This window comes from Episyrphus balteatus, chromosome 1 (genome assembly GCF_945859705.1).
Source record: "Episyrphus balteatus chromosome 1, idEpiBalt1.1, whole genome shotgun sequence".
In the NCBI taxonomy this organism is placed as follows: domain Eukaryota; kingdom Metazoa; phylum Arthropoda; class Insecta; order Diptera; family Syrphidae; genus Episyrphus; species Episyrphus balteatus.
In genome coordinates this window covers 84,699,628-84,725,167 of record NC_079134.1, presented here as the reverse complement: position 1 = coordinate 84,725,167, position 25,540 = coordinate 84,699,628, and the positions used below count along the sequence as shown (strand labels likewise).

Sequence of the window (25,540 nt, the reverse complement as noted above, 5' to 3'; positions counted from 1 at the left end):
GTTGACACTTTTGGGTTTTTGTGTCAGCGAAATTCTTTGCATTGTGTAATATTCACATCGCTCGTGCGGGGATATAGGTAAAAGATTAGATATGTGGTATGCATTTGTTTGTGTGTAAAAATGTGTATTGACATTTCACATGGGCTTGTGCACAATGATTGATTTCCATATTTAGGTTGATTTCTGGGTTGTATTGTTTATTATACTACACTCGCGCGTGCGTACGGGGTTATATAATATAAATATGTCCTTTTGTTTTTCATTGTCTACAGAAGCAAAAAAGTAGCTAATGCCTATCTGAATTTGAAAAAATAGATCATTGTTTTTCAAAGTGTTGAGCTTGAAAATTATTTTTGAAAACTTCCCTAAACTTTGATTACATACCTAATTGAAAAATTAATTTCAAGGTTTAAAAAAAAGTAACTTATAAGCTATTAATGCTGCCTTATTTTTGTTTCCTAATAATGTAGGTAGGTATAAGTAAATAAAAAACAAAATCGATTCAGTTACGAACTGAGTTCATTACATTGGTGACTTTAAAAAAAATCTTTATTAAAAAGGTTTTGAAAGTAAATTGGATTGATATCGAGTCCATCCTCAAACAACATACACATAAGAACCTAAACATTCTATATATTGTAAGTAAATACATTTCCATGTCAGCCGGCACGCGCGTGTGCGAGACAAAAAATTTCTCAACGAAGAACAACTCAAAAGTGAGCAAGAACCTGAAAATCAATCCTTCTGCGCATCTACCTACTCATATTTTTATACAAACTACACAAAGGATACTGTGAAGTATATTATATCAATGCGCCCAAATAACACATCCTCTACCTGCTTCTCCGCTGAACAACTATAATTATTATTATAAAGCAAAAAATTTCTCTGATACACAAAAAACTCAAGTGCCATCCACAACAGCAACATGGAAATAAGTTTCTTTTTCATTTCAAAAATAAATAGGTATACACTCCAGAAATCTTTCATGAAAATATTGAATTTCAAACCAGTTTTCGTCCACAAACACCATATCCATATAAAGATCTATGTACCTACATCCATTTGCATGTCACCCCGCACGAGTTATATTACATTATATTACATATAACATAATACTTGTATATTCATATACAACTGTACCAGCCAGACTATAAGTTATTATCATCATATCGAATCAACACATAATCCAGCATGCCAACAGACGAACAGATGATACAGCATAGCAACGACGGATTATAACACATCGAACTGTGTATATCTATGCGAGTATCATTCTCATTACGTTTGGGTATTATCAGCTGTGTACTGATAAGAACCCAAGCCAAGCTTTGGGACAGGTGGTCTCATCCAAGCCAAGCCAAGCTTTGGTACAGTATGTATTATGTTTAAGTTAGTTAGGATTGGAGAAGCAAATAAAAAGGTTGTCTTAAAATAAATTATTATCGTGTTTTACTTTCTCGCTGCTGAAAACTAGTAAGCATAACTCTGTCGAATCAAAGTAAGCAACGTAACTCACGCGTGAGTGCGATGGCGATCTCACAAAAAGACAATGAATGAAAACCATAACCAACATCCTGAGAGTAAAACACCAGAGAATTCGATGGCGAGAGAGCGAAACCCATTCACTAATACACACAAATGCTTTTACATGAGATTTGACTTTCCTGAAAAAGGGAACCCAGTCTTAAGAAACTGAAGTAGGACAGTCATTATGTCGAAAAAAACGGCTTAGAAATGCAAAATGACCGAGAAAGCTAAATTTTGGATATGTTGTAGAAGATGCTTAAAAAAGCTTAACTTCAAGTTTTCGACCAAGATTTCCTGAGCTTTTTCCGCCATTTTGAAAAAAAGGATAAATTTGGGTTTTTGACAATAACTCGGCTATCTGACAAGATGCGAAAATTTTACAAGCAGCTTTTTTGTAGCTTTTAACGAGTTCTACAATTCATGCATACACATTTTTTGTGTATCATGAACCGTTTTCGAGATATCGATTAAAAAAGTCAAAAATTTAGGACATGCCATTTGTTTTTTGACATAATCTATTTTTGGGTGATGAATATCGAAAAAATTATTAACATAAAATTTGTAGACCACATTCAGACCTACAATGTCGTATTTTTATATTTTTTTTTGGACAAAAATTACGACTTCCAGCCGGCCGCAAAGTCGTTTAGTCCGCTCCCACCGCCAAGCAAGCCGCCCCACAGTGTGTCGTCCCCTTATGATAAATCAATTTTTTTTTTGTTAAAAATTAATATTTTTGCTATTAAAATATAATTAAGAAGTGTCAACTCATATGAAAACATATTTATCTTAGAAAATAACCCAGGTTATGTATTCAAAATTAGCTCCGAAACATGAGTACCTCGGAAATCGAAAATATTTTGAGGAATTTATGGGAATCTTTGAGAGGTATATTTCACGTTTGGTAATTGTTTGAAAAATTTTGTTAATGTTATTTTGTTTATTTGAGTGTTGTTGTAAAACGTATAACAAAAAAAAAATTAAATTTATAAAATTATATATGAGTTATTAAAATTTCTTTGATGAATGGCCAAAAAAAAAAAATTAATTTTTAAACTTAATTTAAAAAAAAAACATATAAAATCATATCGATAATTTTTTTATATTATTTTGCCTTAGGCCTATGCTTAATATTGGCAAAGTTTGGTCTACTTCTGTTTGCGATTACCAGAGATATTCACATTTATGTGCCACGAGTCAAGTACTCAAAATAATTCATTTTTTGAGAAACATCTTCAAGGGGATCACAAAAATGAAAAAATCGATGTTTTTAATAATTTGTAGCCATACACAAGTAACAAAAAGCTGTTTATGTAATTAAAAATATTTTAAATATTGTTTCAACAACAAAAAAATTATATTTTTCTGCATACTAAATTTTTAATGTAATTACTTGACCCGGCCACGCTCTACTGTGTATTATAGCGTATTTACCAACCTCGCCCATATAAGAATTTACGAAAATGCAAATTAAACGTTATTTCAAAATTTGAAAGCGATTGACAAAAAAGTATTCGAGATTTGCTATGAAACGCAAATAAACATACGATTTTTTTGTATAGAGAAGATAAACAAAACAAGTTGACTTGAACTTAAGATTTCCCAAAGTAGAAAAAAGATATTGAAAAGATTTAAACGGGCTTTAAAAGAAAACATTTAGTTCTTTTAGAAACTGTCACAAATTTATTTAAAATAAATCACCACGTTCAAGAACATAACCTTAAAAACTGTTAAAAAACGACATTTCAGATTTTCTAACGGGAATATTTCAAAAACGTGATATGATAGAATTCGGATTCCAGTTCAGCACACCAAAAACCTTACGAAAAGTATATTTTTGTTTATATATAATAAAAAAAATAATTTTGCTCACAAGTAGCTTCTTCAATAAATGTTAATTTCATAAATTATACTAAAAAAAAAAAGTAATAGGTTGTTTAATTTGTTAATTTGTAATTTTTTTTTTCTATTCCTGCCATAAAAACACAAAAAAAGATATTAAAACTCCAAAAACTTAGCTGCAAGTATTTATGATAAACCTTTGTATGGACTCGACACACTGTGCGCCCGTTCGGTTGTAAAAAAACAATCATTCATGTTTTTTTTAATGTTTATATCATTATATCAGTAACACATACATACAAATGTATGTATTGTTAGCAAAATCGTATTTTAAATAATTCCAATAGCAATGGTATTTTAAATAATTCTAATATTGAATTCAAAAATAATCAAAAAGTAGATCGTCCTTTTTCGATTTCACAAATTATAATAATATATTTTCAGATATTTTTTAAGAACAATTTTTAAATGAAAAACTAATTTTTAATTTTTAAAAAAGTAAGTGTTTTGGTTGTTCAAGTAGGACCCATTATCGCTTCAATGATTCTTCTTCTTGATACATCTAATACATCTAATACGGTGACGTTCTCGTCACCTCACACGGGTCGTTTGAACGGGACACTACTCGAAGTGTCTTGCACTCCATATGTTTTGATGCAGAAATGTTCCTTGGGGTCTAAGTAGTAAGAAAAAAGCTTTTTTAAAATTTTCTATCGAGCTATTCGTTTTTTATGAGCTTAATAAGTTATGAAAAAACGTACTTTTACGTACTTTTTCACACGTTTTTGTTAATAACTCTGTTAATAATAATGGTAGAAACTCAAATAATAGCTCTATTTATAGAAGAAATATGCCTCTTTTTAACGGCATTTCAATCAAATTAGTGGCATTTTTAGATCTTCAGATATTCGGATCTAAGTCCGTTCATTTTTTTTGCCCAATTCGATTTCACTAATCAAAAAGTTTTTTTTATAGAAGCCAGGGTATACTTTTCTAATGGTTTTTCGTATGTTGAACTCGAATCCGAAGGCAAAAAAATTCCATCACATCAAGTTTTTGAGATATTACCGTTAGAAAATCAAAAATACCCCTTTTTAACAGTTTTTGAGGTTATGTCATCTTGCGTGATAATTTTTTATAATTACATTTGTAGCGGTTTCTTAAAGAACTAAGTTTTTTCTTTTAAAACCCGTTTAAATAATTTCGATATCGCTTTTCTTCTCCGAGAAATCCTAAAATCAATTCAACATGTTTGGTGAATATTCTCTATGAAAAAAAATCTTATGTTCGTTTGGGTTTCATGGCAAATCGCAAAAAATATTTGCATTCCTTTAAGTTTTTTGGTTAGTCAAAAATTTTCTTACCCATAAACTTACCAAAAAACTTAAAGAAATGCAAAAAGTTTTTGCGATTTGCCATGAAACCCAAACGAACATAAGATTTTTTTTCATAGAGAATATTCACCAAACATGTTGAATTGATTTTAGGATTTCTCGGAGAAGAAAAGCGGTATCGAAATAATTTAAACGGATTTTAAAAGAAAAAACTGAGTTCTTTAAGAAACCGCTACAAATGTAATTATAAAAAATTATCACGCAAGATGACATAACCTCAAAAACTTATAAAAAAGGGTATTTTTGATTTTCTAACGGTAATATCTCAAAAACTTGATGTGATGGAATTTTTTTGCCTTCGGATTCGAGTTCAACATACGAAAAACCATTAGAAGAGTATACCCTGACTTCTATAAAAAAAACTTTTTGATTAGTGAAATCGAGTTGGGCAGAAAAAATGAACGGAATTAGATTCGAATATCTGAAGATCTAAAAATGCCACTAATTTGATTGAAATTCCGGTAAAAAGAGGCATATTTCTTCTATAAATAGAGCTATTAATTGAGTTCATACCATTATTATTAACAGAGTTATTAACAAAAACGTGTGAAAAAGTACGTAAAAGTACGTTTTTTCATAACTTATTAAGCTCATAAAAAACGAATAGCTCGTTGGAAAATTTTAAAAAAGCTTTTTTCTTACTATTTTGACCCCAAGGAACATTTCTGCATCAAAACATATGGAGTGCAAGACACTTCGAGTAGTGTCGCGTTCAAACGACCCGTGCTCAGGTAATGCCATCAGATCTTAAAATAAAATAAAGTTTTATTTCTATAAACTATTCTTCGAAACAATAACCAACAACTGGCTCTTTAAAATCTGGTGTGACCTCAGCCATCACCTGGCTCCAACACTACCGGTATGGAGACCAAATATAAAAATCATCATTGGTGAGACCTCAGCCATCACCAAATTTCGCAACCATTATAACGAAAACAAACCTGGATTCATTCTGTTAACCTCTTCTTCAGAATCTAAAAACTCCAGTATTTCTTTCATGTCACAAGATATAGACCACTGCAAAGACCATGCTCTCAATTGTTCTTTTGAAACTTTAGTTATGATTTTTGTGCCAACCTTTTGTATTTCATATCTTCCATTGACCAAACATTTTACTATTTCATAAGGACCCAAAAATTCATAATCAGTTTTACTATCATGCATATTAGAATCACGATGCATTAAAACAAAATCTCCAACTGAGTATTTAATTGTGTCCCGTCTTTTTCGATTTGCCTCTTGCATGCAACTCTGTTCAGGAAATAATTTCAATGCCACTCGTTCTCTATCAAGTTTTCGATCACGAATAGGCTTCAGGTCCGGGGATATTTTTCGCAATATTGCCTGAATCAATGGAGTAGCACTCCTTATTCCCAAAAGAAGTTGTAAAGGGGTTTCTCCTATTGATTTTTGTATAGTTGTATTTATAACTAACTGAATTTTCCACAAACCACTCGGCCATTCTGATTTAATTTTCGTTTCAATTCTCATTAAATTTCTAATTGTTCTCATATATCTTTCGACTTGACCGTTACCTCTATGTATATCTGGTGTTGTAAAATGATATTCAATTTGCCACTCATTTAAGTATTTTGGAAAACTTGTATTTTTAAATGATGTACTTGAATCCATTATAATTTTTTTAGGGGTACCAAAAAGTGAAAGAACATGTTGAATTTTGTCTTTTGTTTCAGCTGTTGTAACAGTCTTCATAGGAGTCAGAATTTTGTAAAAGCATCACTTATCAGTAAAATATGCTTGAAACCGTCATTTGATATTGGCAGTGGGCCAAGACAATCCATGTGCAAAGTTTCAAAAGGTTGCTTTGGTTTTTCAACTGGATTTATAAAACCTTGCAATGGACCAGTTCTCGTTTTTTTTACCGCACAAATGACACAGTGTTTTACATAGCTTTTAATAAAACTTCTCATACGTGGGAACCAAAAATGTTCCGCGATTGATGCATATGTCTTGTCAACACCGACATGACATTGTTCATCGTGAAAAATTCGTAACAATCCCAAACGACTTTGCTTTGGAACAAACCATTGTAAATTTGTAGTACCATCTTGATTAATTTGTTTTCGATACAACATTCCATTGTGCTCTTCATATTGATTAGCATCAAGATTACCCATTTTTAGTTCTTCCAACATATTCTGTACTTCTTCATTTCCTTTTTGTTCAATATATGCCCAGTCTTTGTGTCTGACTCGTCGAACAACTTTAACTGGATTTCGACTAAAAAAATCAACATGGACCAAGCTACTCCCCTTGCGATAAACTATTTCAAAACTAAAATCTTGCAGATAAATCCACCATCTTGCAATCCTTGGAATTAAGTCTTTTTTGTTGGCTGAAGCTTTAACTGCATTGCAATCAGTTATCAAAGTAAATATTTTTCCCAGTAAATAAACTCGAAAATGTTTAACAGCCTGTATTATAGACAAGGTTTCAAGTTCATAAGAATGATAATTTGTTTCATGTTTCGTAGTTCTTTTGCTAAAATAGGCTATGACTTTAACTTTACAACTATCTTTTTGAATCAAAACCGCACCATATCCAATGCTGCTTGCATCAGTGTGGAGTTCTGTTTTTAGGTCAGGATTGAAAACACCTAGTAGTGGCCTTGAAGTTAAATGTTTGATTAAATACTGTCTAGCTTTTTCTTGTTCTTCCTTCCATTCAAATGGCACATTTGTTTTTGTTAGTTTTGTTATTGGAGCGGTCTTAGAAGCAAATTCAGGAACGAATTTTCTAAAATAACCCGCTAGTCCCATCAATTGTCGGACTTGCTTGACATTTTTTGGAATAGGCGTTTCAATCAAAGCTTGAATTTTCTGTTTTCCAGGCCGTATTCCTTCACCTGATATTTCTCTGCCAAGATATTCCAAGCTTGATTGAAGAAAACGACACTTACCAATATTTAAGGAAAGTCCTGCAATCTTTAATGCCTCTAATACCTTTCGAAGATTATCAAGGTCTTCCGGATATGTACAGCTGGGAATCAGAATGTCATCTAAATATACAAGAGCGATCGTATCCTTCAATGGCCCCAAGGCAAGATTTATTGACCTTTGAAATACGGCGGGAGCATTAGCTAACCCAAAAGGCATTCTCAAATATTCAAAGTGACCGTCAGGAGTCACAAAAGCAGTTTTGTGAATTGATTCTTCATGAATGGGTATTTGGTGAAACCCAGATGCCATATCTAAGATGTAAAGAATCTGCCTTTACGCTTTACCCAACCTGTCAAGTTGATCATCAATCAGTGGAAGTGGATATCGATCTTTAATTGTATTTCTATTTAACTCTCTATAATCAACACACATTCTGTATGACCCATCGTTTTTTTTAACAAGGATTATCGGACTTGCAAATGGAGATTCACTTGGTCGAATTATTTGGTTTGTTTCAAGGTCAGATATAATATCACGAACAGCTTTTCTTTCCTCAATAGCAAGTCGATAAGGAGAACGGTTTACAATGATTTCTTTTTCTAGTCTTATGTTAAGACTGATGTTATTGACTTTGCCTATTTTATGTCCCTCAGTTATCATTTCAGAAAAATCTCTCAAAATATTTCATATCGAAATTCATTTGGAACTAAAACTTCCGAAATTTTTGATCCAACATTTTCTGAAATTCTATTTATTCCTGGAAGTTGGCGACGGATAACAAGAGAACCTTTATGATCTGTTATAGCTGCTAAACTATGGTCTTCAAATAAATTTCGCCCAATAAAAACATCATAGTCTAAACATCCGTCAGGAACAATAACGTATGATATAGAGGTTTCAATGTCAGATATTCTTGTACATCCTTGAAATGACACAATCATCATCAGAGGCGTCGTCTATTCAATCAGTACCAATCACACGGTGCATTTTTCACCTCAGCACGATCATCGTCATCAGATTCATCATCATCAAAGTCGTCATAGTGCAATTTTCATCCAAGCACACTTTTCGTCATTCTCATCATAAGAGTCGTCGTTTCTACGATCAGTGTTTTGATCATAAGGTGCATTTTTCACCTAAACACGGTCGTCATCATCATTATCAGACTTATCATCATCAAAGTCTTCACATCATCAACGAATCAGTCATCATCTTCAGAAAAGTCGTCATCATCTCCACCATCGTTATCATCATCAATTGAATCATCATCGTCATCATCCAAATCATCATCGGCACAAAAAAGTGTTTATTGAAACAAAGTTGTGCCATCATAATCATCTTTAACATAGTGGGACAAAGTAACGCCACCGTGACCGTTATAAGTCACACCAAAGTCATACCACCCATCACACCACCGTGACCGTTATACTATCGTCACGTAATCATCAAAGTGGTCATCATCATTATCAAAGAAGTCATCATCATCCTCATCACTATACAAATCATCATCATCATTGGAAAAAGTCATCATCTCAATTATCATCGAACTTATCAACAATATTATCATCATCATCGAAGTCAGCATTAGAATCATCACTATTATCATCATAAATTATCATCATAATTATACATTTTGTGGATAAAGGTACGTTCTATAATTTCATTTTAGTGCGTTTTATTATATTATCTAAATTCATTAAATATATTTACTATATACTATATATATATTCACTTAATATCGTACGTTATTATTTATACGTTTGAACTTTCACTTTTCACTTTTAAATTTTTAAAATCATTTAAATCTCAATCCGTCGTTATCAAATTGCAATTTTCTTGTCAATATAATGGCCTTATTAGAAGAATTAATTTTCGCGTCCGACCAATTGGTTGAGTTCCATGCGGACTTCAAGGACAAACCAAGTGCCACTTTTACGGTTTCTTTATTAGAAGCGTTTAGCGCTGAATTATCCGATCTATGGTCCGAATTTAAACTAGCTTACCGTCAGTTCATGAGAACAGACGATGAAGAGTTAAAAAGAACTTCGGTAAATGAAGTGAAAGCCAAATATCGTAGTGCTTCCAATACGTATTTCATATGCGCAAGCTCCATTTCTGATTTTTTAAAGTCTCTTCAAACTAGTGTTTCAGAACTACCTGAAAAAGATTCTAGTTTAAATTTCTCTAAAATTGAAAGCAGTGGACACAATATTAAGGTTCCTGCATGCGATACTCAAGAATTTCACGGGAACTATTTACAGTGGCCATCATTCCGCGATATGTTTACTGCGGTTTACATTAATCACTCTAAACTTAGCGATGTTCAAAAGTTATTTCATTTACGCGCAAAAACCAAAGACCATGCATTCGACATTGTTAATAAGTTCAGTCTAACAGACCACAATTTTCAACTCGCATAGACGCGTTGAAAGATCAATACGAAAATAAACGTATTTTGGTCAACAACCAAATCCAAATTTTATTAACTCAAAAACAAATATTTGTAGAATCTAGCAAAGATATAAAATCACTCCAAAGTAACATTAATGACGCTATAATTGCGCTCAAATCATACGAAATCAATGTCGATTCCTGGAATGCGATCCTAATTTTTCTGTGTGCCTCTCGACTACCAGATAAAACACTTAATCTTTTTGAAAGTTCACTAGTAAAACCCACTGAGGTTCCCACTTGGGAACAAATGAATACGTTCCTATCCAATCGCTATCGCGTTCTCGAAAGTGTCTCTGAAATGAAACAGATCACTCCGAAACCAAATAAAACTCCCAGTAGCAAACCTATTTCACCCAAGGTCAAACCAATTCAAAATTTTCACTTAAAAGTCACTCCCTCTTGTCAAGTATGTTCCGAACAGCACCCTCTACGACTCTGTCCTATATTTTTAAAAATGTCAGTCGATGATAGACATAAAACTGTCCGGAAACATAAATTTTGTTTCAATTGCCTTGCAATCACTCACAATGCACAGCAATGTCAAAGTACAAGCACTTGCCTTCGTTGCAAAGGAAGACATCATACTCTGTTACATTTTGAACGAAAATTATCTACAATTAATAATTCTATTCATCAAAACACTCCACTTCATTCATCTCAGCGTTTTTCACCTTCATCATCTCAACTCGATTCTTCTGCTTCATCCTCACCTTTAGTTAAACTCGATCATCAACATAACATACAGTCCACTTCAACTTCAAATCATATCGTCATGTTTTCAAAAACTTTTCGTCAAGTTTTATTAGCAACTGCTATAGTTAAAATCCATCACTTTGGAAATGATTTTCATTTACGAGCTTTAATTGATCAAGGATCCGAAGTGTCCTTTATAACTGAACATTTTCAAAAACTTATCGGTCTACCAACCCAATCTACTCAAGCCCGAATATGTGGCATGGGTACCACTGAAACTGCTTCATCTTCGAAGCTCTGCACTTTCACTCTTTTCTCTAATAATGTCAGAGATTTTAAAATTCAAGTTGAAGCTTTAGTTCTTAAAAAGCTGACAAGTAATTTACCTGCGGTTTCAATGAATCTTACTCAAACGGAAATTCATTTTGATTTTCCTTTGGCAGATCCGCTTTTTTATCAAAGTTCCAGCATTGACATGCTCATCGGAGCTGACCTTTATCCTCATATAATCTTGGAAGGTTTGAAAAAGAATGTTTTGAGTACTATCATCGCTCAGAATACTGTTTTTGGTTGGATACTTCTGGGGCCTTATGAAACTGCTCCTGTTGTATCAACTTTTTCCACTTTCGTCACCCGCAAGAACGATTTACTAGCAAAAGTAGATCAAAAAATTGAAAGATTTTGGAAACTTGAGGAGTTACCTCATACTCCTATACTCACTCCATCCGATCAACTATGCGAAGATTTATATCGCGATACAACTTATCGAGATCCATTAACGGGTCGATTTGTCGTTAGACTCCCTTTTAAAAACCCTCCGCAAGAATCATTTTTGGGTGTCTCGCGTTTCAACGCAATGCAACAATATATCCGCAATGAAAAATCAATGTTGGCTAAACCTGCTCTCAAAGGAGAATACGAAAAGGTTTTAGCAGAATATATCTCTTTAAATCACATGACACCCACTTCATCCTATGAATTATTTGATCAAGATAATGTTCAATCTTTTTATCTTCCACATCACGCCGTTTTAAAACCTCAAAGCACCACTACCAAATTGCGGGTAGTATTTAATGCCTCAAGCCACTCTTCTAATGGTAAGAGTTTAAATGATCTTTTACATACGGGTCCTATTCTTCAAAATGATATGGTATTCCTTCTTTTAAATTGGCGATTTTATCGATATGTCTTTAATGGTGACATAGAAAAAATGTATCGTCAGATACATATTCATCCGGAACATGCTCAATTTCAACGAATTTTATTTCGACCAAGTCCCGATCAAAAAATCAATGATTATCAACTCAACACTGTCACTTTTGGGGTAAATTGTGCTCCCTATTTAGCTATACGCACTCTCCATCAACTGGCTTCAGAAGTTCAAGAAATTTATAATCTTGCTTCAAAAATCTTAAAGACAGAATTTTATGTAGATGATGTGCTTTCCGGCGCTCATGATGTTTTGTCGGCACAAAGAAGCCAAATCGAACTTATCACTGCACTTCAATCCGCTGGATTTAATTTACGAAAATGGACTGCTAACCATTCAATGCTTTTGAATCATCTTCCTACAGATCACCTTCTAAATAAAGATTTTTTGAATCTCGAAGATGATAGTTCCACTAAGACTCTTGGAATTAAGTGGAACGCATCTTCCGACACTTTTTCCTTTGCTATCAATTCTGAAAGTTTTTTAACGACTTCTATCACTAAACGCTCGGTATTATCAACAATTTTTAAGCTTTATGACCCTGTGGGTTGGCTTGCTCCAATCATTGTAAAAACAAAAATTTTAATGCAACAAATTTGGAAAGATAAAACCGGGTGGGATCAAAATCTTACACTTCACTCTGAACAATATTGGAAATCTTTTATCGGTGATTTTGAGGATACTCAAAAAATCTCTATTCCCTGGTGGGTAGAATTTTCTCCTTGGAAAACTTTTCAATTACACGGTTTCTCTGATGCCTCGGAGAAGGCTTATGCCGCTGCAGTTTATATTCGCGTACAGCACACTCCCTTACACTCTTCTTCACATTTATTATGGGCAAAATAAAAAATTGCACCTGTCAAGACCATTTCACTTCCTCGTTTAGAACTTCAAGGGGCATTACTTTTATCGCGAATGATCCATTCACTCCTCAATCAGTTCGATTATTTGAATAATATCCCCATTAAATTATGGACGGACTCAACCATCGTTTTAGCTTGGTTAGACAAGTCACCAAGTTCTTGGAAAACCTTTGTCGCTACCAGGACTTCAGAAATTTTATCAAATGTTCCAGATATAAATTGGAATCATGTTTCATCTTCTTATAACCCCGCCGATCTGGCTACTCGCGGTGTGTCCCCAACAGAGTTACGGGTAAGCGATTTATGGTGGAATGGCCCATTATGGTTAGCGAAACAAGAAGAAAAGTGGCCGTCCCCTGAATATTCTCATCCATCAGATGATTCTATTCCTGAACGTAAATCAATCAAAGTAAATGTTGCACTTTTATCTAACGACTTCGAAAATGAAATTTTAAGTCGATTCTCCTCTTGGGATAAAGCTGTTAGGGTAGTGAGTTATATTCTTCGCTTCCGTAATTCAGCTCAAAAATTACCAATCAGAGATACATACCGTTCGAAAACTCTCATGCACGAAGATATTATATCAACGAAATCAAAAATCAACCAACTCATACAACAACGACATTATTTCAAAGAATATCAAACTTTACTTCAAGGCAATAAATTAAAGTCGAAAAGTAGACTTCTCACTCTCACTCCCTTTCTGGACTCTAGCCAAATTTTGCGGTCTCATGGTAGACTTGCGGCGTCCACTTTATCATATAATGAAAGATTTCCTATTCTCTTGCCTCATGAGTCTTATCTATCTACACTTGTAATAGCTTATGCACATAAGCTCTCGCTACATGGAGAAATACAATTAATGATCCGAATAGTACGTTCCGAGTACTGGATACCGAATCTCAAAACCTTAATTAAAAAATGTATTCAAACCTGCAAACCCTGCATCTTATATAAAAAATCACTTCAATCTCAAATCATGGGTTTGTTACCTGCCGAACGAACCACTTTAAGTTTACCCTTCACTAATGTAGGCATAGATTTTGCTGGTCCGTTCGTAATACGAAATTTCTACGGACGGAAATGTCGACTAGAAAAAGGTTATGCATGTCTATTTGTATGTTTCGCAACCAAAGCGATACACTTAGAAGCCGTTAGCGATTTATCTACAGCTGCCTTTTTAGCATCATTCAGTCGCTTCGTTGCTCGCAGAGGACTCCCTGCAAAAATTTATACTGATAATGGCACTAATTTTGTGGGTGCATCAAAGTTATTGATGTCTGACTTTCAAAAAGCTCTTAATAGTTATCCTGATAGCTCAACACTTCACTTTTCCCAAATTGTCTGGAATTTCATTCCTCCTGGCTCCCCCCACATGGGTGGTTTGTGGGAGGCAGGAGTGAAGAGTTTTAAAATACATTTTCAGAAAATTGCTGGAAACTCTAAATTCACTTTTGAAGAATTCTCAACACTTTTGGCTCGAATTGAGTCCTGTCTTAATTCTCGCCCTTTATCTCCGGTGTCTGAAAATCAAAATGATTTTCTCCCATTAACGCCAGGCCATTTTTTACGAGGTGGCCCTTTGTTAAGTCCTCCAGAACCCTGTGAAGCTCAAAAAGACATAAGTTTAATACGTAGGTGGAATACACTTAAAGCCATACATCATCAATTCAGTATACGCTGGAAAGAAGAGTACTTAAAAGAGTTAATCAAACGTTATAAATGGAAATATCCGCAAAGAGACATGGAAGTCGGGGATCTAGTTGTTCTTAGAGATGAACAATTACCTCCTAATGAGTGGCGACTTGGAAGAGTCCTTGAAGTCCACCGTGGACCCGATAATAGAGTCCGCGTTGTCGACGTCAAGACTCAGAAAGGAGTTGTCAGGCGTTCTATCGTCAAGTTATGCATTCTACCTTCGGATTGAAGAGTTTTTAAAAAAAAAAAAAAAAAACTAAATAAAAAAACTAATCTTTTGCCTTTTCCAACGTATAACGTATAACGTATTTTCACTCACTTATAAATTTCATTTATAAAACTTATGAAAACGCATATAAATTGAACTTATATTACGTATAACTATTTTCTAAACTTATTTTTTACATTTGAATTACAAAATTGAAATTTGTATCTTATCTCAACTTAAAAAAAAAAAAAAAAAAAAAAAAAACAATCAAAATTTTTGAAATATGTTTATCATACAACTAAAATTGCTTAAATTTCACTTCAATAATGTATATATAAATCATATTTTAGTATAAATTATTTTTTTTTCACTAATTTAATTTTTATAAAGCCAAAATTTGATTTAAAATTACTACTCTAAAAATGTAAGATAAAAATTGTTTCATTATATGAATTAAAAACTTGAATACTTAATTTAAATAATAATTAAATTTTATAAACAAGTTGGTGGTTATGTTTTGGTCATGATGGAATTGTTTTGTATCATTCACTTTATAAATTTGCAAATAATATTGCAAGGCGGGCGGTAATGTTTAAGTCTCCACTCTTGAACTTATCAAAACTATTAATCTGAACGCCAAACCTAATGTTTGCACCTTAAAATTCTACTCCAATCTCATGTCGTTCCACCCTGACCAAGCAAACCATCACCAACTTCACTCACTTACTGAGTTTGTGAATTTCCTTTTGTCCTTTTTTGGTCATTCTCGTTCATTCTTTTTTCGATCATCAAAGCGTGCAGTATCAAATTCTAAAAAAACCTAAATTATCATTTAAAACCTACAATTAGCCTACTTAAATCTAACTTATAAACTATCTTAGAACTATATTACAAATTAAAAGTAAAAATAATTGTCAAAAATAAAGAGTTTAATAACGAAAAACCGAAATCATTATCTTGTCATCCATTTTCTTTTCTTTTGGACGATTCACCATCCACAAGTAAGCTCAATCCTACACACCAGGTCTTAGCATCACTTGATAAATATCTCCCAACTCTACCCAACGTCTGCAAATCGGACCAACCCAATTCATTTTTAATATTTTCAACATCACTCACCCATTTAACCAGATCGTTAATTTCAGGTTTAAAAAATGGTAAATCCACTTGGTCACCTGATCTTTGTGATTGTAGGGCTTGAATTAAATTGTTGAGAATTTGAGATGAGTCTTCTGAACCAGATGCAGTATTTCTATTTGGTTGAGCACGATTACGAGGCATCTTCCAAAATTTTTCTTTTCTTCAAAGCCTGGCTTGAGATATTTGGTTTAATGTTGTTTTTTTTTTTTCTTCTATATTTTTTTTTCTTCGATTAGATTGTTATATGATTGTTATATGCAGGTATGCGCCTGTATCCCACTTCTGATGTTAGCAAAATCGTATTTTAAATAATTCCAATAGCAATGGTATTTTAAATAATTCTAATATAGAATTCAAAAATAATCAAAAAGTAGATCGTCCTTTTTCGATTTCACAAATTATAATAATATATTTTCAGATATTTTTTAAGAACAATTTTTAAATGAAAAACTAATTTTTAATTTTTAAAAAAGTAAGTGTTTTGGTTGTTCAAGTAGGACCCATTATCGCTTCAATGATACTTCTTCTTGATACATCTAATACATCTAATAGTATTTATTTAATAAATAATGAGAAGAAGATGGTAATGGTTTTTTTGTTACCCCAATTTTATTAACCCAAGGTGAAATCGAACAAGGCATTCACCCGCCCCCTTTCCACCAATTAGTTTGTGGGCAATTTATTTTTCCGCTTTCATATACCATTAATCCTAAATGCTGCTAATAATTTTTTTATTTTCAAAAATTATTGGCACTGATCTAATTGCAATTTTGATGAACTAAATAATATAGAGATTAAAGCAAATTACAAAATGCACAATCAACACAAATAGCCGGTATACTGTATTTACAAAATTTGGGTTAGTAAAATTGGGGTAACAAAAAAACCATTACCATCTTCTTCTCATTATTTATTATATAAATACATACATTTGTATGTATGTGTTACTGATATAATGATATAAACATTAAAAAAAACATGAATGATTGTTTTTTTTACAACCGAACGGGCGGCTTGCTTGGCGGTGGGAGCGGACTAAACGACTTTGCGGCCGGCTGGAAGTCGTAATTTTTTTCCAAAAAAAAAAAATATAAAAATACGACATTGTACTGCCGTGCTAAGCAAAAAGGGCGCATTTATCCATTTTTGTAGTTTTGAGATAAATGCATTTTACTGACAAGGGAAAAGGTTTAGAATGGTAAATGTGCTCAATTTCAAAAATGATTTTAAGAAACTTGTAGTAGGAAAATTATAATTTTTAGTTTACACAATAATTATATATATTTCAAGCTTCCCAAATGCGTGTCTAATTTTTTTTTTTTTTTTTAATTTTTAGAGTTAGTAATAAATGCATTTTTCTTTTGAGGAATAAAGCGGAGTAATTTCGTTGTGCTCATCTTCATTGACTATTTTAAGCCACTTGGAATTGAAAATGCGCTGTTTTTAGTTAACATATAAATGAGGTATTGTTTCAGGATGTCAAATATGCCTTTAACTCAATTTTGGATTTTTGGCTCATGCGCCCTTTTTGCTTAGTACGGCAGTGTAGGTCTGAATGTGGTCTACAAATTTTATGTTAATAATTTTTTCGATATTCATCACCCAAAAATAGATTATGTCAAAAAACAAATGGCATGTCCTAAATTTTTGACTTTTTTAATCGATATCTCGAAAACGGTTCATGATACACAAAAAATGTGTATGCATGAATTGTAGAACTCGTTAAAAGCTACAAAAAACTCCTTGTAAAATTTTCGCATCTCGTCAGATAGCCGAGTTATTGTCAAAAAACCAAATTTATCCTTTTTTTCAAAATGGCGGAAAAAGCTCATAGGAAATCTTGGTCGAAAACTTGAAGTTAAGCTTTTTTAAGCATCCTCTTCAACATATCCAAAATTTAGCTTTCTCGGTCATTTTGCATTTCCAAATGTATATAATGACTGGCCTAAAGAAGAATCAAAGGTTAGGTTAGGTTAGGTAGTAGTGGCTGTCAGGCAAATTACCCGACACACTTAGACCCTTATGGATCCATTGTGATACCACAAAAGACTAGCAAGTTGGGACTCACTAGCCGAACCACTCGGTGCTTCTTATGAATGAAGATAGACTTTTAACGTCCGTTTTCACTAGATCACTAGTGTAATCGTAGAAGAATTCTCCTAGATAGAGTTTTCTCCTATTAGAGAGAGCAGGGCAGGTGCACAGAAGATGTTGAACAGTTTCCTCTTCTTCTTCATCCATCCATACAACTTCTGCAGAAATCGTTAGAGAACACGCCCATTCTTTTTGCGTGTCTACCTATTAGACAGTGTCCTGTAAGGACACCTATGGTGCAGCTAATATGCATTCTGTTTAAATTTAACAAACCCTTTGAACGTTTCAAGTCTATACAAGGCCATATTTGTTTAGTAGCTAGGCAAGTATTACTCTGAGTCCATCTGAGGTTGGTTTTCTTTAAAGCGTCCTGCTTTAGCATAAGTTTGCATGTAGCGATAGGTGTTCCTATATTGTTCCTTTCTGGTTGAAGAGGAGTAATTGTTCCTAGTTTGGCAAGTTCGTCTGCCCTGCAGTTGCCTGGGATGTCTCTATGTCCCGGCACCCATACGAGGTGAATGTTAAACTGCTCAGACATCTCCCTTAGAGATGTTTGACAGTCGAGGACCGTGATTGAGTTTGTAGAGACGGAGGCAAGAGATTTAATGGCTGCTTGACTGTCCGAGAAGATCCGAATATCCGTGTTGGATATTACGTTTTCTCTGAGCCAAGAGAGAAACTCCTTAATCGCCAGAATTTCTGCTTGGAACACGCTACATTGGTCTGGTAAGCGGAAGAAGAGACTGAGATTCAGTTTTTCCGAAAATATGCCACTTCCTACACCTTCATTGGTTTTTGAACCATCAGTATAGAAGTGTAAAGAGTCATTATCCAGAGTACTAAGGTTCTCCCATTCAGTTCTGGAGGGAATGGAGTTCTGGAAATTATTATCGAACACCAGTTGAGGTGTGGTATAGTCTAGACGATCCGGAAGGAATCCGAAGTTGTTTAGAATGTTTGTGTGGCCAATATGATTACTGGTCCACTGAGAGGTTGCTTTTAGACGAGTAGCTGAGCTAGCTGCTACTTGTTTGCTGAAGATGTCTAGGGGTGTGAGATTTAGAAGTATGTCTAGGGCGTCAGAAGGGGTTGACCTCAGCGCACCGCTTATGCACATACTTGCTGACCTTTGGACTTTGATAAGCTTGTTTAAGTTTATCGTTTTGTCCAGTGCGGTCCACCAAACTACCATCCCATATGTAAGTATTGGTCTTATGACCGATGTGTACAGCCAGTGTGCAATGTTAGGAGAAAGAAGAATCAAAGGTTTGGGATAATTACGGAAATAAGTTTGAGCATTGAAAATCTTTCAAACCAAGTTCTGAAAGGAGAGTGTTGGTGGCAGTGGATGTTTTATTGTAAGGCGTTCTAATTTTATAAAAACCACACTGAATGAACATCCACTAATATCTAATATCCTCTGAAGCTGGAAGGGAAATAAATATTTGAAAATATATTTTTTCAAAAATTGTATCTCTTTTTATAAAAATTTTTAATCTTTCTTGTTTTTTTTTTTCATCTTAAATAAAATGTTGAAATTAGTAGGTATTAAAGCAAAACTATGTATTTTTAATTTCAATTCTCCAAAGACAGCAGGTTTTGAATATACATATTTGTCCTTTCCAGGTCGGTTTCGCTCTACTTTAAACAGCCGAATGTGTTGAAAATATATTTTTTCATTAAAATAAATAAAAAAAAAACATTTTGATGGAACAGTAAAAAAGGAACTTACCAACAGATAGGCGGTTGATTGTTTTAAGGCTGGGAATTGTGTAAGGTAGTGGTCGACGGTCAAATTTTTGAACCGCAGCAATCGAATTCGATTGGTCTGCACCCATTTTTTCTCCACTGTTGCCCAGGGATGACTGGAGTTCTTTAACCGCTGAAGATTTTCTTCACATTCGGTATCGTTTTCTAAATTAGAATCGACTTCCTGGATTGACGGTGATGATGAAGATGATCCAGATGGTGGACACGGAGATTGAGTTCTTCTTGGCTGCTTGGAAATTAATCCTGATTCTCTGTACTTTCGCTTTAAGTTATGGATTTGATCAGGTAGTTTTCCTACTAAACGGTTGGCTATACCACGACCAGATTCAATTAATTTACTGTGCAAATACACTGCCCTCTTTTCCTCTGTAAATAATTTTACAATCTCATTTGTCCAATAAGTGTATATATCTGTCGTAATGTTTCTTTACGGTTGATTTTGCAAAATATATGTGCCGATTAAACGGACAAGACGTAATCGAGAAGTATTATCCAAAGGAGTAGTTTTCAGAACTGACAGCAAAGCTTTTCCTTCTAAGGTCTTTTCAAGTAGTGCTGTGAAGCTCTTAGAAGGAATTATTAATTTAATACTACCTATTTTAAAAAAAATAATAAAATTATAAATCTACAATGAAATGGAAAAAATGTGAATTCAATACATATAAACTAAAAAATTAAATTCGTTTTTAGAAGGAGAAAAAAAACAAAACATTATGCTACTAGATATGCTTCCATGCATTTATAGAATACAAAAGTTGAAATTTTTGGAGCCGTTTTTGTGAAAATAATTTATAAAGATAGAATTTTTAAATAAGTTAGTTCCCGTTTTATTCAAAATCTTAAACTAAAATTCAAAAAAATAAACTAATAAAATTTATAAAAAATAAGCATTTTTTTATGGTTTTGATTTAAGACTGCTTGACGTACCAGTTGCTCGGTTGATTCTTTAAGGGCCCAACCCATAGAATCCGTTGCGTCCGTTGCGTCGAAGTTTTAAAATAAAATACACACGTTCTTATGGGAAGCGACCCATAAGCGACGGATCGGACGGAGACGGACTTCCCATAAGAACGTGTGTATTTTATCGAGCTGTCAGTCAAAAACTTCGACGCAACGGACGCAACGGATTCTATGGGTTGGGCCCTTTAGGTGATTTATTATCATTTTCCTTTTCAACAGTGTCACATGCTTCTATTGAATTTAATTAATTTAACGGAAACTCTTGGATATTGGAACCGGAATCTATAGTTATGTCTGATAATTGTGAGTTTTGTGTTTCAAGAACCTGTAATATATTATAAGATTTTCAACAATTAATTTAGTTTGGTTGTAAAACAGATATATAAAACTAACCAAGTTGTTTTGAGCTTCGGGTACATTAGTTTTTTTATGTTCTTGGAAGTTTTTTTTACAAAAAGAGCTCGGTGTCCAATACTAGGAAATAATTCTTTTATATCTTCTGGTCCAAGAAGCGCCATCGCCATTGATGTTATATTGTTTTCTAAGAAATTGAAATTCATGTATTAGCTCTTTGCCGTCGGGTACAAAGGCGTTAAGTCATAAATGATAGTTGGCCAGACAATGCGATTGAAGCTGAATCGATGAATTTTTGAGCATTGATTCTCTTATTTTTATAGGAAAGAGTGTATCTTAATTTATGTTTTTGATACAAAATAAAAGAGAAAAAAGAGCTTATTCTTATTTTATCAAAACCCGAAAAGTGCAATTCTATGACTTAACCCCTTTGTACCCGGCGGCAAAGAACTAAAACATCACTTTTGACAATTAAGACATTGAAATAAAGCAACCAAATTCATTTGGATTAAATTGTGAGAGTGAGTTGGGAATAACGAAGTTCATTAGTTAATAAAACATTTCACATTTTGTTTGAATTATATGAATGTGTTTGTATCAAAAAATATTGCCAATAAAAGAAACATACCCATTATCAAAAAAAAATTCTGCTTTGGAAAAAATACAAACAATTTTGAATTTTTTACTTTACATAAATTATTTCAATTATAATATTGAAGTTAATGTAAGGCCAAAAAGTCAAAATTGTATGAAATTTGACAAAAATAAAAATACATATGTATTAGACTGATTCAAAAAATTTTTTTTTTGTTCAAAGCATTACCGAAAATATTGTTGGAAATGACGAAAATAAAATACTGTAAAAGTTTCAGCCTTTAATATTAACATTAAGTGCCGCCGCATCGCAAATTTTTATTTCCCATATGATTGTGTTTGGAATTTTATAACTTTTTAATGGTTCATCAAAAATGATAGATTCAATCAATTTTTTGTATAAAATTGAACGCTCTACAAAAAGCTCTTATTAATTTTTTTGATAAACTGCTTCATTTCGAAGTTATTCAACTTTAAAATATAAAATGTAATTTTTTCTTCATTTTTGTTCAATTTTTTGACGAAACTGTAAGGTTTTTCCAAAAATTTGGCAAACTTTTCGTATATTTGTATTCTATGTTGTGTTTTCGTTTCATAGATCTTTTTATATAACTCTCAAACCCCTAATACTATCATATTAGATTTCTTCAATAAATTCGAATTTTTCATCTTTCCAACTAAAAATTATTTTAATTAATTTTTCGCGTCGTGGTTTTTTTTTTAGTTTTATAAGTGCAATTTTGTAGAGCGTTAAATTTTATACAAGAAAATGATTATATCTAGCCTTTTTGATGAACCATTAAAAAGTTATAAGATTCCAAACTCAAAAACACAATCTTTCCCATGTAAATCATATGGGAAATAGAAATTTGCGATGCAGCGGTACTTAATGTTAATTTTAAGGGCTGAAACTTTTACAGTATTTTTGGGAATTTTTTCTTTGACTTTTATGAAAAACTTTGACTTTTATGAAAAACTATATTTTTTAAAAATTTGGAGACCACGAGCACGACCGATTACTTTCATTACCATTCACAGATTGAGCTCTGAAATGAAAAAGTGAAAAGTGATTATAACTCAGCTTCTAAAATGGTAAAAGCAAACAAAAAAATTCATCAACAATTTGGCACATGCACACATATATAAGAAATGTGCGAAAGACCTATTCCGGCGCCCGCGGCGGATAATAAAATCGACAAAGAAATTTTCAGCAACCAATACTTGAGCACAAATGCAGAACAATATTTTGTGATGAATAACGGTAACTAGCAGCTGCGAGAGGAAATTTTTCTCGTTGACCACCAGGTGCACCCCGGACCGAGACGAAAACAACAATAAAACAATAAAACCATGATTCCATGAACACCGCACTTGTCTCGTCTTCAACGGCGCACAGTGTGTCGTCCCCTTATGATAAATCACTTTTTTTTTTGTTAAAAATTAATATTTTTGCTATTAAAATATAATTTAGAAGTGTCAACTCATATGAAAACATATTTATCTTACAAAATAACCCAGGTTATGTATTCAAAATAAGCTCCGAAACATGAGTACCTCGGAAATCGAAAATATTTTGAGGAATTTATGGGAATCTTTGAGAGTATATATTTCACGTTTGGTAATTGTTTGAAAAATTTTGTTAATGTTATTTTGTTTATTTGAGTGTTGTTGTAAAACGTATAACAAAAAAAAATTAAATTTATAAAATTATATATTAGTTATTAAAATTTCTTTGATAAATGGCCAAAAAAAAAAAATTTAATTTTTAAACTTAATTTAAAAAATACTTATTAAATCATATCGATAATTTTTTTATATTATTTTGCCATAGGCCTATACTTAATATTGGCAAAGTTTGGTCTGCTTCTGTTTGCGATTACCAGAGATATTCACATTTATGTGCTACGAGTCAAGTACTCAAAATAATTCATTTTTTGAGAAACATCTTCAAGGGGATCACAAAAATGAAAAAATCGATGTTTTTAATAATTTTAAGCCATACACAAGTAACAAAAAGCTGTTTATGTAATTAAAAATATTTTAAATATTGTTTTCAACAAGAAAAAAATTATATTTTTCTGCATACTAGATTTTTAATATAATTACTTGACCCGGCCACGTTCTACTGTGTATTATAGCGTATTTACCAACCTCGCCCATATAAGAATTTACGAAAATGCAAATAAAACGTTATTTCAAAATTTGAAAGCGATTGACAAAAAACTATTCGAGGTTTGCTATGAAACGCAAATAAACATACGATTTTTTTGTATAGAGAAGATAAACAAAACAAGTTGACTTCAACTTAAGATTTCTCAAGGTAGAAAAAAGATATTGAAAAGATTTAAACGGGCTTTAAAAGAAAACATTAGTTCTTTTAGAAACTGTCACAAATTTATTTAAAATAAATCACCACGTTCAAGAACATAACCTCAAAAACTGTTAAAAAACGACATTTCAGATTTTCTAACGGGAATATTTCAAAAACGTGATATGATAGAATTTTTCTGATTTCGGATTCGAGTTCAGCACACCAAAAACCTTACGAAAAGTATATTTTTGTTTATATATAAAAAAAAAATTAATTTTGCTCACAAGTGGCTTCTTCAATAAATGTTAATTTCATAAATTATACGAAAAAAAAGTAATAGGTTGTTTAATTTGTTAATTTGTAATTTTTTTTTCTATTCCTGCCATAAAAACACAAAAAAAGATATTAAAACTCCAAAAACTTAGCTGCAAGTATTTATGATAAACTTTTGTATGGGCTCGACACACTGTGCGGCGTGAGGAAATAATTGTTTCTCATCAACCACCAGCTGCATCTCGGACCGAGACGAGAACAGCAATAATAGGCCAGTCATTATATACATTTGGAAATGCAAAATGACCGAGAAAGCTAAATTTTGGATATGTTGTAGAGGATGCTTAAAAAAGCTTAACTTGAAGTTTTCGACCAAGATTTCCTATGAGCTTTTTCCGCCATTTTGAAAAAAAGGATAAAATTGGTTTTTTGACAATAACTCGGCTATCTGACGAGATGCGAAAATTTTACAAAAAGCTTTTAACGAGTTCTACAATTCATGCATACACATTTTTTGTGTATCATGAACCGTTTTCGAGATATCGATTAAAAAAGTCAAAAATTTAGGACATGCCATTTGTTTTTTGACATAATCTTTTTTTGGGTGATGAATATCGAAAAAATTATTAACATAAAATTTGTAGACCACATTCAGACCTACACGGAGAAAAATGAATCTAGTATTTTTCACTCTAAATGACTAGTAAGATAATTAAAGTAAAAAGCCTTAGATTTCTAATAAAATTTATCTTACGTATTGAACTTTTACTGGCTCCGTAAAGTAATTTTTACAAGTAAATTATAGTGAACAAAATACTGTAGTACGAACTTTACGTGTAGTAATATTTTCTTTATGTAAAGTAAAATTTATTTTCAACTACAAAATTGTATCACTTATTTTACTTTAAAATTCTAGTTAAAAGTATTTAAGTGATTTCTGGGTAGATTTTGCAAGTTTCACTTACAGTACAGTAAGTGCCCTAGATACAAAAACAAAACTCATACTGTCATTGAAAAGTGCGCCATTTTGCTATCCCTTTATTTTTTTTATCATAGTTGAGTGCGGAATAATTGTAAAAAGTATGTCGTTTCCAATTTGTTTTTATAATTTGTAATTGTGTGAAATTTTTTTAATAATTAAACCATTAACAAAAAACAAACTATAATTATTTTCTTTTAAGCCTCCAATGGAAATGATTTTTTGCATGTCGACGAGTCTGAACATGAAATGTCTAATAGAGGAGCACTATTT

General features: G+C 32.6%; 2 protein-coding genes across 5 annotated transcripts in view; both read left to right on the top strand.

Moving 5' to 3' along the window:
• Positions 1-25,540, top strand: part of LOC129906898 (uncharacterized) — a 255,944-nt gene that overhangs the window by 64,216 nt on the left and 166,188 nt on the right. The gene's annotated exons all lie outside the window — the stretch shown is intronic.
• LOC129907882 (uncharacterized) lies at positions 9,514-14,813 on the top strand. Its single transcript, XM_055984351.1, has 3 exons — positions 9,514-10,054; positions 10,174-11,910; positions 14,446-14,813. Exons 1-3 carry the CDS (start codon positions 9,514-9,516, stop codon positions 14,811-14,813), a joined length of 2,646 nt encoding a protein of 881 aa, XP_055840326.1.